At 33.9% G+C, this 19,316-nt stretch overlaps 1 protein-coding gene across 1 annotated transcript; it reads right to left on the bottom strand.

The window, feature by feature from the left end:
• Positions 1–10,776: 10,776 nt before the first annotated feature.
• On the bottom strand, positions 10,777–12,879 carry LOC143606766 (uncharacterized). Its single transcript, XM_077082424.1, has 2 exons — positions 12,561–12,879; positions 10,777–10,946 (listed from the first exon to the last, which is right to left on the bottom strand). Exons 1-2 carry the CDS (start codon positions 12,814–12,816, stop codon positions 10,867–10,869), a joined length of 336 nt encoding a protein of 111 aa, XP_076938539.1. The 5' UTR covers positions 12,817–12,879; the 3' UTR covers positions 10,777–10,866.
• Between the last annotated feature and the right edge of the window lie 6,437 nt (positions 12,880–19,316).

Genomic DNA, 19,316 nt, shown 5'->3' with positions numbered 1-19,316 from the left:
TCCTGGAGTGCACGGAATTCAAAAAGAAAAGAATAATAATAATGATGATAACAACAAGAAGACAAAAATAAAAATATAAAATACATATCTTTCAAATTGAATGATTGATAATTCAACCGAGAACGAAAAAAAAAGGATGGCCTGCATGTTGAATTATTCGTCCATTTATATCTCACCACATGCGTGATTTACTGAATCATTTAAGTGCCAGTATGTAAACGACATAAGAGTAGATCACCTGATCCAATTAATAGACATCCAAATAATTGGACTGAATTATAGATTGGCCATATAAGCGAATTTATCATTCGGCCACTTCCAATCACCCATACTCATTCACTATCAAAGATATTCTAAACATGCTCCTATAATATATTGCATCAAACAAAGTCTCTGTGATACGATTTAAGGAACTTCGGCAAGCCGCAATTCGTTTAGCCGTTCACCACCTTCGCGACATAGAATCTGACTCGAAACAATTGATCAGGCAGAAATCTATAAACCACAAAGGAGACAAGTGAGTTTCATGATGCCCCTTTTTAACTCTTTTTAAGTTTTTGGGCTAGCATGTACACTTAAATGATTTTGCTTGAAGAACCGTTTTAAATTATCTTGCATAGGCTTATTTATATAGGATAGGCCTTGAACTAATAATATTGAATGATGTATGGATGTTTATGTATATATATTATTGAATGGCCAATAATTGGCGAATGATGTAGTCGTTATCGATTACGGATGTTACATATGCCTACTTCGTGTTTGCACGCGTTGATGGAATGTTACGCGTTGGGGTTGTACTTTTCTCGGCCCTGAATGTTATTATTGAATGTTATATATATATATATATTTATTTATAGGAAAGCATGTATAGAGATGTTTATATATGAGAATGATTACCTATTATTATTGTCGATATGGTTTTTCTGAAAGGACTACCGTAGCTTACGGTAGCCACCATAGCATACTGTGGCTTCTGAGGAATAAAAATCTATTATTATTAAAGATGTTATTCATTTAAACTTGAACTCACTAAGCTTAAGCTGACTTTGTGTACATCTTAGTGTGAGTTTCAGGTTAGGAGGAGAATGCTTACCGCTTGGACGTGCTCGAGACTACTCGGTCGGTTGAATGCATACTTAGTCGGAAGTTTCAATAAAATTAAACAATCTCTTTTAATGTTTTATTAAATATATTTTAATTTGATTTTGGCAATTTGTGTTATAAATTATGTTTTTCGCTGAACCTATACTCTGAATTGGTTATTTTAATGAAACGAGCTGTTTAAGTTTAGGTATTTTTGTAAGCATCATTGAATGAGAACCAACTGTGGGATCACCGGGAGACGGGGGTCTTACATAAGGGATCTTAAATAACGGGATCCAAATTAAGTTTGTGATCCATAAAACAAAATATAAAAAAACTAATGTTTTTGCGTTTAAGGTAAGGACACATTGGAATACTATGAGAGTGTGTGCATGTGTATATTTTGGAGTTTAAATGAAACATATAAGAAAAAAACTATATAAATGTAATGAACAATCAAGTAGGGTAACACGTATAAGCAACACGTATAACGACCCTAAAGCAAAACTATACTATAGTCTTGGTTCTGACACCAATCTGCCACACCCCGACCAAAGGCGGCGGAATATCCCGGGGCGCAACGAATTGCCCATGAACACAAGATACTATTAAAGTGATAATATTTAATCAACTCATTAATTTCATTCAATCACAAAAGTAGCACATCTTGTTAATACAAATAAACACCATATACAAGAAATAAATATTGTTCATTCTTTTAATAACCTCGCGGTATAAAATAATGGTGTCTTCAAACTCCAAGTCAAGTAATAATCAAACCTGTAACAATGCATAAAATAATATTTGTCAACACGTATGTTGGTGAGCAATTTCATAGTTTTGAGTATATATAATATGAGCGAAATCCACAAACGTATATGAGACTATAAACAAAAGCATCAATCATGGTATATAAAACATATGTAAATGAGGATCCTTTCTAATCCGTAACAACCGACATACTCGGATAATGATGCCCTATGCTACTTGCACAAGGCTAAGTAGTTAGGGGTGTGTATGATCATACTTATTGCGTTCCACAACAACATAAAATAAACACTCGTGCACGTAAAGCATATGAAACATACAACACATAATAGAGCAAGTATTCTAAGTATCATACTATAAGGCCCTGTTACCGGTTGCCTCACATTTAGACGTTGGATTTACTCATAAACACGGTTCTAAATATCAGAATTAGTTAAAACATTTTGCGGAAGTAATAAAACTTAAACCATTCGTTACAATCATCCAAAATCTTGTCTTTTAAAACATAACGTAAAATATAGTAATAAACATCATGACAAATCTTCATATGCCAGTCTCGTCCAATCCTGCCATGTGCCCTCCTCAAGCCAACTGTCTCAATCTATTCACCTGCGTGCATACTAAAAGTCAGCTACGCTAAGTGAGTTCTAGTTAATACAAGTAACATACAATACATTCTTATATTAAATACTTGACCTTCTTTACTTTCTTTCATACATACATAAGTATATACTTTCATTCTTACTTTCATACTTTCCTTCTTTCGTACTTCATATTTTACCTTTCTTTACATACATACTTATACGTTTTAACGAGCCTTTCGCCCTATAACCTCATAGATATTATTAGGGCCTGCCACCCTTAAAGAGCCTCTCGCCCTATAACCTCACAGATATTATTAGGGTCTGCCACCATCCTTCGCAGATATTATTAGGGTCTGCCACCCTCCTTCACAGATATTATTAGGGTCTGCCACCCTTTACCGTCAATTCCTCATATCATACTTTCATTTTCTTTTTATATATTTTGTATACTTTCTTACATACTCGTTAATCTATAACATACATACATCATACATACAACATATATAAACAATCACATCTTTAAACTATTTCCTAACAGTGCATGCAATATCCAAAGATCGTTCATGTAACGTCAAGCATTCATTAATAATCTTCACATATATTATAATAGGCATACACTTACCACTTAAGGTAAGTGTATTAACTAATCACATCGAGTATGCACACAGCCCCGAAAAGATAACAAGGAATGGGGCTAGAAACTCACCGGATCCTGTTACGCTCTCCGTTAATCGTTATTCCCTTCTTTAACAGAGCCTGGCTAACTGTTAAATATGTATTTGTTAATTAATAGTATAATTATTTAAGTTGGTATTTTAATTAACCAACACACTTTCTGAGTTGGGCTTTTCTAGATTAATTGATACAGGGGCAAGTTAGCTAATACAGTCCCATTGTCTATCACAGCACATGAGCCCAACTGGCCAGGCCCATAGTCACCCGAGAACTATGTGGCCGAGAACTCAAAGCAGAGAACTCAGGTTGGCCGAGAACCCATGTGTGACCGAGATCTATGTTTTGACCAAAAACCCATAAGATGGCCGAGAATCCTTGGTGACCGAGAACTCGTATTGGCCGGGTTCTTGCGTTGACCGAGAACTCAAGACAGGTTCAGGTCACCGAGAACCCAGGTCTGATGCTTTCAGCACATATTTTCATTCTATAAATCCGTTCTAGGCTCAAATAACAGTTAACGACCTATAATCACAACCTTAAACCACCTATTTCCTATTTTCCTTAATCGTTTTACACCCGTTAGCCCCTCAGTTTCAAGGTCTAACTCGTTTTAGTCGTAAAGCTTGAGCCTTTAAATCATAAAAACGTTCTGTAAGTTAGATCTAGGGTTTCCTTTAAGAACCATATCTAACCATGAGTTCATTAAGTCCATTTTAATCATCAAGTTTGCGTTTTTATGAAACATCTAGACCCGATCTACTCTAGGATTAAGTTTTATGACAAACCGTTCACAAAAACGTAACCTTTAAACGTAAAAAACATACATTTAGACATTTGTAAGGTCACAGCTAGCTTGATACGCGAATCTTGGACTTGTTAGCTCACTAGTATGATCGAAGATCCTATGTTATGATGCTTGGTTTTGGGTTCGGATGGTGGTCGGCGGCTAGGGGAGGTGTATTTGTCTTAAGTGTGTGTTTTATGGTGTATAGAGAATAAGATGGATAATATGGATGGAAATGGAAAGGATTAGGGTTTAAGGGGTATTTATACTCCCTTAAGCCATGGACCTATGGCCCATCTTTCCTTTTTGGTCCATAATTAACTCTATCTAATTAGCCTACCTATCTTTCCATCTTTGTTATTTTATTATTTATTTATCAACTCAATTAAACGTGCCCATCATAAGAAATAATATATAAAATATTATTATTTGAAATTTTGGGATTTTACACATACACCCGAAAGTTTGTGGTTTGAAGATAGAGTATTATAAATCGTACTCACGTGAAATATGTAACTTGAACGATAGTTTGCAATAAAACGGGGAAAGGTAGGTTCAACGGGAAAGACCTAGATTAAAAAGGGTCTTGATTTAGTAGATGGTTTTGAATCTTTTATTGTAAAATAACTTAACAACTAACATAAATAATTAAAGTTTGAAGGTTAAAATGTAAACACATAAGGAATTAAAGTAATGATTTTTGAAAAGTAAATTTACTCGAAGTCGGGTCTCGGTATTCTATGTATTAGTTTTTACTTAACCTTTTTTAAGTCGGGTCTCGGTATTCTATGTATTCTATGTATTAGTATATACTTTCATTCTTACTTTCATACTTTCCTTCTTTCGTACTTCATATTTTACCTTTCTTTACATACATACTTATACGTTTTAACGAGCCTTTCGCCCTATAACCTCATAGATATTATTAGGGCCTGCCACCCTTAAAGAGCCTCTCGCCCTATAACCTCACAGATATTATTAGGGTCTGCCACCATCCTTCGCAGATATTATTAGGGTCTGCCACCCTCCTTCACAGATATTATTAGGGTCTGCCACCCTTTACCGTCAATTCCTTCATATCATACTTTCATTTTCTTTTTATATATTTTGTATACTTTCTTACATACTCGTTAATCTATAACATACATACATCATACATACAACATATATAAACAATCACATCTTTAAACTATTTCCTAACAGTGCATGCAATATCCAAAGATCGTTCATGTAACGTCAAGCATTCATTAATAATCTTCACATATATTATAATAGGCATACACTTACCACTTAAGGTAAGTGTATTAACTAATCACATCGAGTATGCACACAGCCCCGAAAAGATAACAAGGAATGGGGCTAGAAACTCACCCGGATCCTGTTACGCTCTCCGTTAATCGTTATTCCCTTCTTTAACAGAGCCTGGCTAACTGTTAAATATGTATTTGTTAATTAATAGTATAATTATTTAAGTTGGTATTTTAATTAACCAACACACTTTCTGAGTTGGGCTTTTCTAGATTAATTGATACAGGGGCAAGTTAGCTAATACAGTCCCATTGTCTATCACAGCACATGAGCCCAACTGGCCAGGCCCATAGTCACCCGAGAACTATGTGGCCGAGAACTCAAAGCAGAGAACTCAGGTTGGCCGAGAACCCATGTGTGACCGAGATCTATGTTTTGACCAAAAACCCATAAGATGGCCGAGAATCCTTGGTGACCGAGAACTCGTATTGGCCGGGTTCTTGCGTTGACCGAGAACTCAAGACAGGTTCAGGTCACCGAGAACCCAGGTCTGATGCTTTCAGCACATATTTTCATTCTATAAATCCGTTCTAGGCTCAAATAACAGTTAACGACCTATAATCACAACCTTAAACCACCTATTTCCTATTTTCCTTAATCGTTTTACACCCGTTAGCCCCTCAGTTTCAAGGTCTAACTCGTTTTAGTCGTAAAGCTTGAGCCTTTAAATCATAAAAACGTTCTGTAAGTTAGATCTAGGGTTTCCTTTAAGAACCATATCTAACCATGAGTTCATTAAGTCCATTTTAATCATCAAGTTTGCATTTTTATGAAACATCTAGACCCGATCTACTCTAGGATTAAGTTTTATGACAAACCGTTCACAAAAACGTAACCTTTAAACGTAAAAAACATACATTTAGACATTTGTAAGGTCACAGCTAGCTTGATACGCGAATCTTGGACTTGTTAGCTCACTAGTATGATCGAAGATCCTATGTTATGATGCTTGGTTTTGGGTTCGGATGGTGGTCGGCGGCTAGGGGAGGTGTATTTGTCTTAAGTGTGTGTTTTATGGTGTATAGAGAATAAGATGGATAATATGGATGGAAATGGAAAGGATTAGGGTTTAAGGGGTATTTATACTCCCTTAAGCCATGGACCTATGGCCCATCTTTCCTTTTTGGTCCATAATTAACTCTATCTAATTAGCCTACCTATCTTTCCATCTTTGTTATTTTATTATTTATTTATCAACTCAATTAAACGTGCCCATCATAAGAAATAATATATAAAATATTATTATTTGAAATTTTGGGATTTTACACATACACCCGAAAGTTTGTGGTTTGAAGATAGAGTATTATAAATCGTACTCACGTGAAATATGTAACTTGAACGATAGTTTGCAATAAAACGGGGGAAAGGTAGGTTCAACGGGAAAGACCTAGATTAAAAAGGGTCTTGATTTAGTAGATGGTTTTGGAATCTTTTATTGTAAAATAACTTAACAACTAACATAAATAATTAAAGTTTGAAGGTTAAAATGTAAACACATAAGGAATTAAAGTAATGATTTTTGAAAAGTAAATTTACTCGAAGTCGGGTCTCGGTATTCTATGTATTAGTTTTTACTTAACCTTTTTTAAGTCGGGTCTCGGTATTCTATGTATTCTATGTATTAGTATTCTATGAGATAACTCAATGAAATCAAAGGAAGCTAAACCAAGTGTGTAGTTCTATTAAAGAGAACCTCGACGTCCGTTAAGCGAGTGTTTGGTTTTGTCGGTCCAAACTTGTTATAAGATCAAGTTATATTCAACATACCAAGTGTTTTGAGAAAACAATTTAAATTAGTTTATAAAATAGTTTTAGAGAAAATATGAGATTCGGTGGCTCAAAACATACTAGCGTGTCTTAAGCGAGTGAACTCGGTTTAGTTCGGTCTTGGTTCGGTCCTTTACTCGGAATAAAACCGAGGATGGTTGCCAAATACCTAATACCATAGAACTTATTAAAATTAACTTAGAAATTATAATATACAAATCTTGTAGCATATTAATAAATCATTTTAAATATAAAGTATTTTAACAAAAGTTCGGTTTTGGTTCGGTCATTAACTCGGAATGAAACCGAGGATGGTTGTCACATATCCAATACCATAGAACTCATTAAGATAAACTTAAAAATAATAATACTCAAATCTTTCATACAATATGTTAACAATAAAGTATTTAAACAAAAGTTCGGTTTTGGTTCGGCTCGTGACTCGGGATAAAACCGGAAATGGGGGCCACATACCCAATACCATTTAACTATAAAAAATTATTTAGAAACTAAAAGTAAGTAAGAACTAAACAATATTGATAAGCATAAACAAAATTAAAGCATAAGCTAAGTATATATCAAGGACTATAATAGTCCTCCATGTAGCCTTGCCTTGTAGCACAACACTTCAACCGACCGTGACCGGAGAAGTGAAAGATGAAGTAAACAATGGGTGAATATTATATATACGTTGCAACATCAATATTTAAGTAAAAAATTAGTTAGAACAAGGTTTGCATTAGTTTGACCTTAAGTAATCAAACTAACAAGAGGTTGAAGATGAAGACTTGGGTTGAGAGACAGTGTGGAGAGAATACTTAGATCTAGATTGGGGAGAGTTCGAGGAGAAAGAGTAACAAAAATGGGTGCATCTGAGTTGTATTTATGGTGGAAAAAGCAAGGGTTGCCCATAAGGGTTATCCATTAGTTTAAAACACCCCTGTAGCTTTGGTTGTTTGGTGATTTGGGTCCCTGAAGTTCGTTTTTAATAATAAAAGGATGTTTTCTTGATCTGACAATTGTGAAACATAAACAAACATAAAATCCAACATTTTAATTAATGACGAAGAATCCGAAAGATAAAAACGGGTTGGGTTTTTTGATACAAATACAAATGCAAGTTAAACCAAAAAATGACAAATGTTGCATTTGTGAATCCCGATCCTTGATGACAAAAACGAAAGAGTGAAATTGGATTAGAAGATTATTATCAATGCAAATTCGTGATATTGAAATAATGTTGCGGGATATGGATGGTACGCAAATGACGTTTTTAAGAATAAACGAGGTGTGTGATGTGTTAATGATAATTGAACCAATGAGTTGTAGGTAAACACGAACCGTCACCGATAACGAGTTCTTATGTTGCATCGTATGTAGCGTGGAGAGATAGATTGTTAAGTTATTTGTACGTGGTGAGAAGCTACGGAGTCGAACAACCAGTTGGTGGTGGGAGTTGCAGATGTGTTCATCATGTTGGCTTGGGCTCCTTTAACCTGAGAGTTGAGATTGTAAGATGGTTTGACAACATTAGGGTTTACCTGTTTGAATAGGGAGCAGTTTGCAAGCAAGTGACCACGTTCATGGCACCATTGGCATTTTCCGAGAAACGGGCGTGCACAGTAGATGGATTGTGGTTTGGCCCGTTAGGCGTTGGAAGTAGTCCGGCCAATGGTGAACCATGAAATTGACGGGATGTGACAGGTTGACGTGAGTTATTCCAAAACTTATATCGTTTATCTTGAACATGGAAAGCTGATGCGGGTTGATGTATCCCACTGTTAACAGTTTGTTGTGCAAGAGTTAGCTCATGGTTAATGAGTTTTTCATGCAATTCATGGAAGGAAATAGGGATGTCTCGGGCATGTACGGAGTCAAGGGCTGATTTGTAGGAGACTTGATCAAGCCCATTTAAGACCACCTCATTCACATCCTCCTGGTCCATCTTTTTGCCAAGAATGGCTAGTTCATCGACAATAGTTTTGATGGTTTGCATATATTCAGTGATTGATTGTGTTGGGGTTTTAGTTAGTTGTTTCAAACGGTGTTGCAACTGTTTGATGTGTCCCCGTGATGGTAAGGCATAGGTGGCTGCCAAGATCTTCCAAGCTTCATGAGAAGAGGATGCATGGGTGATGAGAGGTATGATGGGTGGAGAAAAGCTGCCAACAAGGGCTCCAAACAACAACCGATCCTGATGAAACAGTGGGTGTGGAAGAGCCTTCAGCTGCAACAGTGGGTGCTGGGGGCAATTAACGTGCCATCAATGTATTTATATAAACCAAGGCCATGAAGGAACGCCTCGATTTGTGTTTTCCATCCCAAATAGTTGGTGGATGTGAGTTTGAGGGTGCTAGGAAACGTGACAATGGTGAGGTCTTTTAGTTTGTTGTTTGTGAGAAGGGAATCCGACTGATTTTCGGGCATATTTTTGAGCGGAGAAGAAGAACAGGAATTGATTGGAGATTGAGATTTTGAACTGGGCTGCTATTTCATTAGACTTATGATTTTGATTTTGAACAATGGGCACTTCAATATTTATCCCTTACACTTGTGATTTTATTAACAAAGTTTGGAGATACATATGCACGGAAGAAATGAGAAATCTTAGGAGCTAAATTAGCTATACAATAATTACATATAATGACTTGACTAATATATTCATATTAAATACAATTAGCATAATCAGTGGGATATTACTTAACGGCTTCCACCCTCCTGCCGTTTTTTCTTGAGTTTATGTTTAGAGGTTAAAGCTCGTAGCAGGGTGCTGCGAGTTATCTACTTTTACAAACAATTAAATAAACCACCTACAAACGCAGAAGGGTATCCTAAACCACCTAAAAGTACAAAAATTCCAAGTGTAAATATAGTGTATACTGTGTTTTAAATGAAACTTATACTTATTAAGCACCCAATTATGAACTCCTTGTACAATAGCAATTATCAAGTTAAAAGTCTACCAAATCCAGTTAGGAGGTGTTTGATATTCCTTATTTTTACCTCCTTATAAATTATCAACTTTTGTAAGTTAAAACGGTGTTTGGGTAATGTAACATTTTTAAGTTTTATAGAAGAAAAAATGAGTTTTGATAAGTTAGAAATGTAACTTATCAAAAACTCCTTATTTAAGTCAAAATGAGGTGTAAATAAGGAATCCCAAACACTATGCTTATTCTAAGAACAATTTACAATTGAGTGAACATTATATTATCTTCCACGTGGTTAATTTAACTCTACTTATTCAAAATCAAGTACATGCATCCATTTGGTTATGTTTAAAGTGAGATATATATTGCTACTGAGTTTCAACCCTACTCATACATGTTAATTTCGAAATCCATTCAAACAAGTTTGAACATGGAGGTAGCCTCGATAATCTAAACCAATGGTTTTAATCAATCATTCGAAACCCGCAAAACAAGCTCCGATGCAAACCAGAATTATTGATTTCATTCAATAACAATTACAATATATGGAGACAAACCAGAATCGTGATACACTCAATTTAAAAAAATGAATTCACTAAACAATTTCAAACATATAAAACGGTTATAACCCATCATATCCAATGTTTACTCACTAATCAATTTTAGAGTTAGAAGAACGCTCAATTCATCCGTTTTCAACTCACAGTTTGGCACCAAAACAGTATGAAAATTTAAACAAAAAAGGATAATATTTTTAAACAGAAATAATTTAGCATCTACTTTTTCAAACACATTATGGCCCTAAAATCTTACAAAACAATTAGACTAAAATGTTGACAAGTCAACATGACCCGTTTCTGACTGTGTAACCTTTTATCGTACAATGACCCAACCATCAATGTGGTTAGGCCTTTATCGTTCATTATGTATATACAAGCGAACGTAAATGGGCCCACCATTACACCTAGTAACACGGGATGGCTGCAAAATGGAACCCTTGTGCACCCCTCCATGAATAATAAGCAATTCGAGTCTCGTAAAACCCTAAACAAATAGTCATTATTAGTGAGGCTAACCCGTTTACTTTAAAAGTTTATAATTTTATTTAATAAATTACTTGTCTATAAAGTTCAAATTAAAATTGACAAAAATGAGTTTTAATGGTTGGGGTGTAAATGGGCCTAGACGTTCGTAAGCTACTTAAGATTGACTCATTAAAAGCTCGAAACTAGCTGGAGACTACGTTAGACTTCAATTATAAATGGCTTGAGCTTAAGTTAGACCTAACTTGATAAATGAGCCAAGTTCAAGCTTGAAAAAGTACTGATGAGCTGACCTCAAGCTTGAAAGGCTATTAACAAGCCAGACTCAAGCTTAAAAACTATTAACGAGCTGATCTCAAGCTTGAAAATTATTGACCGGCCAAGCTTGAGCATTAAGCATAAAGGTCAAAATGACCAAGCCCTCGTTTACTACCTTTGTTAACAAGTTGATCGCCACATGCTAGAACCGTATACTCTTATTTAATTCATTACTTATTTAAAAAATTCAAAGTGAAATGAACAAAAACGAGTAACTAGGGTTGTCACTTTTACCCAAAACCCAATTCGAAAAACCACGTACCCGAACCCGAATTAACCTGACTCAAAAAACCAGAACCTGAAACGAAGTAATTTGGGTTGGTTCTTAGGTTTGATTTATAAGATTTAGGTCAATCCAAAAAACACGAATAAACTTTGAATTTAAAATTTAGTATATTTTTATGTATAATAGGCTAAGTTTTAGCCTCTAAAGTTATCAAAATCTGGCTCTAATCAATAATTTTTGATCGATTGCTTATTATTAGTTTATGTTTTCCGTTGTAAATATTATGGATCGATTGCTTATTATTAATTTATGTTTTCCGTTTATTACTAATAGCAACCGTAATTAAACAATCAAATCACGCCCAATTGAATACGATTATGGTTCGAGTTAGTTTTACTCTTCTTTTGAACTGTTTTATCAAGTTAGGTTAGTTTATTATTTGATTATTTGTGTTATAGACAAAGAAGAATATGTTGTTTTAATTTTCGCTTTTTATTTTTTAAAATTTTGTGGTTTTGTGTTTTTTTCTAGGATACTCGAAAGCGGATTAAGCCAACCCGAAAAAACCAGAACCCGAAAAATCGGTGAAAGATTTGAGTTGAGTTTCGGGTTAAGATTAAAAACTTTGAAACCCGAAAAACAAAAAACAAACCTAAAGAACACACTTAAGCTTAACGCCTTAACGGGCTAGTCCCCACACCTCTTTTGATTTACAGATAAAGTCAAAATAATAAGTGGCGAAGCTTGGACTAAGATGCCGGGGGAGCCGGACTCAAAATGTATTAAATAGACTTGAAAACGAGGGGGTCAGGCTGAAATTTTAGAACGAAAAAGGCTAAATTTACACTACGTACAAAAAGTTTTTGCCGAAAACAGGTAAATTTACACTACATCGCAAAAAAACAGAGAGGGCCAGGCTTAAATACTAGTACGAAAACGGTTAAATTTACACTACCCATAAAAAATTTCAGGAGAAAACGGGTAAATTTACATCACCGCGCAAAAAACAGGGGAGCGGTCCCACCCCGGGCCCTAAGTATATTTCGCCATTGAACATAACAATTAACATACCCGGAAGAAAGGTGAGTGTCCCGAGTCCAAACAAGCCATAAGCTTGGGAAACGTCTCCGGTTATGTGGCCAGTGAATATGAATAATGAAAGAATTAAAAGCACACATCCAAACAACAGAAGAAAAAGTGCAAGCCCAATAGATTTCCATGGGACTTTATCCCATGTTTCTTCAGATAAGTCAAACCTCGGGTCAAAGGAGTTTACGCTGTCTTCATCAACAGCAAGACGAGTGTAATTAAAGGTACATCTAGACATCGTGTCTTCTGAATTATAGAAAACAAGTTCCGATACACCACAAGCATCCAATGCAAACTCAAACTCACCTGAATTCAACAAATATGTAAATACAGAAATGAATAAACACAAGTAAAAAAAACATATTACACCTATTGTGCAATTATACATACATATACAGATATGATGTTAGGATCTAATACATATAGCTTAACAAGTGAAACGCACACCGTGAAGAAAAAAAGATGCGTTGGATAACTATGATGATTTTACTTTTCAGCAAATCTACACTCTATAATTGAACAGCTTTCCCTTTAATAATCATCCAGATTTTTATTTTCCAGCTCATACTTATTCATTCAGGGTCTACCGGTCCAGATATGAGCTTTGGAGATGTGGAGAGCAATCTTCGAGAGACTAGTGAATGGATTATTGATCAAATTGAAGGTCAGTCTTCAACGGGTAAACCTATCATTCATGTAATTAATTTATTGGGCATCGCATGCTATATCTATCTCCTTTGTTGTAGTTAGGGTTTATTTGAAATATGTTTGATCTTCATGTTGTTCATCTTCTTAATTTCTGTTTTCATGAATCCATGATATGAAGAATTTGTTCTAATTATGTGTTTTTATTCTTTTTAGAATGGAATGGGTGTTGTGCTCCCAACATGGTACCATACTTAGGTTCTGGTTAATTTTTGTTAAGTTATGTAATTTTCTTCCACAACATAAAAAATATGGATTGTATTACTAAATATCAAATAACTGCCTTACCTTTGATTGACATTTCAGCAAGCGGTTTTATGGCCTCTAAAATATCAATCAAAGCTGAATAAGTATAGGAGTTTTGGGAAAAAATTATTGTTTCAACTTTCAACTCAGTTTTGAGGTCGGCTATTTCAGTAACTTCGTCAGTCCAGATTGATGACGGTTTGACTTTCATTCCATATGCCAATTTATTCTTTTACGGTTTGTTTTGCCGAAGTTGATAGTAAGAAATGGTTTCTTTGTCCATTTTTCATTACCTCCAAAACATGATAATCAGAGATTGACCCATTGACCTATATCTTTCTTTCTGTAGTTTATTTATCAACTACAAGCTTGATTCCCTTGGCAAAGTTATTTCTTTATGAATTTATGGTACATAAAGTTCCTAGCTTGAAATTGATTTATTTATGCTATTAATGGTGTTTTCATCTCCTTTTGTTAAATCTGTAGGCTGGGTTATTTTGTCAGAATTCGTTGATGATTTTAAATTACTTTTTTGGAGGTAACTAGATTTTATATTATACCTGATGTTATCATTATCTTGGTTTGCCTTGAAAAACATTAAAAAAAAGAAAAAAAAATGTTTATTGTATGATTATTGGTTCCACTTAATCTAATATACACATAGAAGGAATTTAAACAAAAAATACATGACTCATTCATTGCTAGATTAAATCAAATCTTTTCTGTCGACCAAAAAAATCAATTTGTTTTACTTTGGGCCCATTATGAACCTATCCTTAGTCCCTTATGGAATTAGGAATATAAGTTTTTATAAAAATGTGATGTTTGACTTTGTAGTTAAGATGCAAATTACATCCTCTAATATTGATGATAATAATTAAGACTTAACAAGCTCACTGTATGTTATATGTCTATTATCTATGCCTCATTAAAGATGTAGCTTTGACTTTTGTTGGTCAAAAAAACCACTTTTAATCCGGTTGCTTTTAAATTATAAGCTCAATTACCTGTTTGACCTAAATTGCAGGTGTGACAGAATGTTGTGGTATGGGGAGGGGATCCTTCAGAAGTCATATACATGTTGGGAGTCACGGTTTGCTGACCATTGGCCCGTTTGTAGACATTTTTAATAATTTTATATATATATATATATGGATCATGAGAGAACTCCATTTTAATGAGAGAACTAGATAACTAATAATGAAATATTTTTAATTAAATAAAAAAATATTTTTAAAATTTTTTTTCTTTCATCCTTCTTGTATGTTGTTATTCTTCACCACAAAAAAATATAAAAGTGAAAAAATAATAAAAAATTAACGAGTAATGCATATATGCAATACACCGACTTTTTTTATAATGCATATGTGCAATAGTGTGCATTTTGATATTTTAAACAGTGTTGAATAGCATATATATAGTTTTTTATATTGTATATTTGCAATAGTGTTATATTATATACAAAATTAAAAAAAATCGATATAGTGCATATGTGCATTAGTGTTGTATTACATATATGCGATAATGTGTTTTGCATACAATTATTAGTGTTGTATTTTCTTATATTCAATAGTGTGTATTGGATAATGCAATTGTGTTGTATTATATGCAATAAAACACTGATGTATATATGGAATAGGCATTAGTGCACATATGCACTACAGTACTACACCGACAAGTTTTTTTTTTACTTTTTTAGGAACACTATCATCTTATTAGAAGGAGGAAAGAAAAAGAAATCACAAAATACTTTTTTAAAAATAATTAAAAATAATTCTTTACTAGTTCTCTAGTTCTCTCTTTAAAAGGAGTTCTCTCCAGATCCCACCCCTATATATATATATATATATAGAAAATGATTCAAATAAAAATAAGAAGTTTACTAGTAATTTTATGATAACCCTTCCCTATAAATATACAAGGGCGGATTTAGAGCTTAACTACACTCCGGATACAGAACCAACACTCCGAAATAACTCTCAGTAGAGATAGAGAGAATTATAGATTAATGTACATATGCATTTTTTATAATGCATATGTTCAATAGTGTGCATTTTGATATTCGAAATAGCGTTGAATAACATATATACAGTTGTTTGCATTGTATATTTGCAATAGTGTTATGTTATATACAAAAATAAAAAAAAATCGATATAACGCATATGTGCATTAGTGTTGTATTACATATATGCGATAGTGTGTTTTGCATAAATTTATTAGTGATGTATTTGCATAAATTCAAAGGTGTGTATTATATAATGCATTTGTGTTGTATTATATACAATAAAACACTATTTTATATCTGCAATACACATTAATGTAAATATGCATTACATCGACAGTTTTTATTTTTTGGAAAAATATCATCTTATTAGGAGGAAAGAAAAAAATCACAAAATATTATTTCTTAAAAAAGTTAAAAATAATTCATTAGTAGTTCTATAGTTCGCTCTTTAAAAGAAATTCTCTTAGATCCCATCATTGTGTGTATGTGTATATATACATATATACACATATAATTTGTTGATTATTATAGATAATCTATTTGTTGTTTCCTTTAGCTATATATGCCAATGTAAATGTCATCATGAATGTAACAGTTTTCACGTACGTGTTTGAATTTGATCTCTATATTTCTATGTATGTCATTTCACGTTCAAAATCTACGTTATCAAACGGACAAATAATTGTATACTTGTTGAGAACGTCAAATATGAAATATAATTTGAACATATACAAACAAATACGATTGAAAATATCAGGTTTATGATATAAAAGGAAAGGAAGGGAGAAATAGTGTACCTAACGAATATCGACGGATGACGAATCGAGAAGGAGTGAGATGAGTGGGCAATGGAGGTTTCAGCCGTTTAAACATGCAAATCCGCATTCCATCGGGTCTAACAATGTATTTGTTCTTGTGCTGCAACAATGGCATCGATCGCCTTCCTCACCGACCCCAAGCAAATCCTATCGTGCTTTTTTCTTTCTTTGTTTCTTTCAGGATTTCATGTCCATAATTAGTAAGTCGTTAGTTACAACCTACATTTTAATTTATCCTTCTCAGACATTTATGTTTTAGTAAATCACAAATTATTTAATTAATAAAAACTTTGCATGGTGTGTTCTCACACTTCATTAATTACACTAATGAACCTCAATTTTGTTATTATGAAAACTAAGTTAATACCCGTGTGATACATGAGTGGTTAAACAAAAATACAACGTAAAAAGAGAAAACAATTTAATACTATTTTAACTTGTGAATTTATATTATAATCACCTATTTAACGAATTATTTAACATATATGTGACGTAATGAAAAAAATGGCAACTAATAAAAACAAGTTTAATAACACAAATAATAAGATATATAAACAAATTGGTGTGATGTGGAATCGATCGAGGTGATTATTTTAATTTAACATTTATTTATTATATTAAAAAGAAATTCTAAAAGTTAAATGTAGTTTAATTTAGGTTTGAATTATTTTAGTATTTTATCATGAAAATGCATATTATTTATTGAAATAAACATTATTTTAATAGTATAGTATATTGTATGCACTTGCTGTTTTCTTAATAACTTTCATCCATTATTTTATATAATATAAATAAGGAGTTTGGTGCCGTAAAGTCTTGATTGGGCCACTTTGCGGCACCTTATTGGTAAATTTTTTTTTGTTTCGGTCGTAATGAATGTAACGAAAACCTATCAAACGTGAATTTTGGTTTTGTTCTTTTTGATATTTGTTTTAGTTACGGTACCGTACCGAACACAACGGAAACCGACCATTATTAACATATAATATAAATAAGGAGTTTGGTGCCGCAAAGTCCCGATTGGGCCACTTTGCGGCACCTTATTGGTAAAAAAGGTTTTTTGTTTCAGTCGTAATGAACGTAACGAAAACCTATCAAATGTAAATTTTGGTTTTGTTCTTTTTGATATTTGTTTTAGTTACGGTACCGTACCGAACACAACGGAAACCGACCGTTATTATATAATATAAATAAGGAGTTTGGTGCCGCAAAGTCCCGATTGGCCACTTTGCGGCACCTTATTGGTAAATTTTTTTTTGTTTCCGTCGTAATGAACGTAACGAAAACCTACCAAATGTGAATTTTGGTTTTGTTCTTTTTGATATTTGTTTTAGTTACGGTACCGTTCCGAACACTACGGAAACCGACCGAATTCGCGTAGACGCCACGTTTTGTTTTAGTTCCAGTATCGTAACAAAAACCAACCGAATGTTGATTTTTGGTTTTTTTAGTTCCGATACCGTAAAGAACATGACGAAAACTGACTGAATTCGCGTAGACTAAACCGCATTAATGCCCGGGATCGATAATGGTCGGGTTTTACAAGTGATCAAGTTTTACCGACTGATGCCACGCCATTGGTCAATCCCAAATTATATATATATATATATATATATATATATATATATATATATATATATTGTTTTATTTTTGTCTTAGTTCCATACAATAACGAACGTAACTGCAACCGACCGAATTCGCGTCGACATACCGTATCAACGCTTGTGTTTTGCCACCACCCGTGTTTTACCCACCTGCCCGGCGCAACGCGCGGGTAAAAACACTAGTTATAACATAAAGTATGATGTATGTACCTCACGTGAGGGGCATTTCTGTTATTTTAAGTGTGCATGTTGATTAAAATTTTAACCCCCAAGAGTAGGTACATGAGGGGCATATGTTAGACTTATGTGTTGTTTATTTTTTCAGAAGTAAATGTCTGCAATATGCGAACCACATCTGCAGACATATGTATAATAAGAGGTGGACCAAATTAACCTATGTAATCTACAAGAAGAAGATTGCTTTTTAATGTCTGTAGACTGTTAAAGTAAACTACTGGTGGTGTACAACAGTGTTAATGGGTGACGGTGGTGCTAGACGTTGGTACTGGTAGTCAACAATGGTGGTGATAGACGGTGGGTGGTAGTGGTGATGAACGGTGGAGGCAGGTGATCGACGGTGGCAATGGCGGATGGATGGTGGTGGGTTGTGGTAGTGATGGTGGTGGTGGTGGATAGTGGGTGTTGGTAGGTGGTGGTGTTTATCCTTCTACAAACCTTAGAAAATCTTAGAAGTTGATGAGCCAAGTCTGTAACAAAAAGAGTTCGTGCAAATGTTTTTTAATAAAACGTCTTAAAAAAAACAAACAATCTCTAGATGTCAATGTCTGCGCATAATCTACGTGATGTAGATACAAGAGTTTAAACAAATCTTTTTTAGAAAATAAACACCACCTTAACTTTGTATATGAAAGTGAGTTAAAGCAAAATATTATCAATGTGTAAAAATTCTCTTAAAAAGAACCGTCAAAGTGATAACTAATGATGTATGTGGATACATGCAATTTCATATACATATAAATAACATATTCTGTAAGTTACTTTAATACTTTAACTATTAAGCTAGTGATGAAATTTGGACGAGTTTGTTATGGGGCTACGACCACAGCCTTTAACACTCACGTTGCTTTATAACGTGACGTTAAGAGCATTAACAAGCTCATGTGGTATAGTTAGTCCACCCGTTGGTTAACGACCTCTTTATGTTCTCAAAAGCTAAAAAGCTATATACATTTTGTAGAAACAAATCTTGTAGTATCTTCAAGTTTTTCAATTTTTTTTCTCTTATTACTGAAATTTTCGTTTAGTCCCAGTTCGTACCCGGTGTACCTAATACCAGGTTTGGGTATTTATATACCCGAAATCCGTACCCGGGTTACACATTTTATAACCTCAATCGGTT

This window comes from Bidens hawaiensis, unplaced genomic scaffold (assembly GCF_021521415.1).
Source record: "Bidens hawaiensis isolate Kalapana, Puna unplaced genomic scaffold, B.hawaiensis_p1.1 tig00077059_1, whole genome shotgun sequence".
NCBI lineage: Eukaryota > Viridiplantae > Streptophyta > Magnoliopsida > Asterales > Asteraceae > Bidens > Bidens hawaiensis.
Note: the sequence above shows the minus strand (reverse complement) of the source record. Positions and strands in the feature narration are given on the sequence as shown.

Bases quoted from the DNA above. Each gene is read 5' to 3' on its own strand.
- LOC143606766 (XM_077082424.1), bottom strand. From the start codon at position 12,816: ATGTCTAGATGTACCTTTAATTACACTCGTCTTGCTGTTGATGAAGAC. The intron at 10,947-12,560 runs GTATGTTAATTG...CTATTTGTTTAG, and splicing joins GACACTCACCTTTCTTCCGG to GGTTTTACGAGACTCGAATT.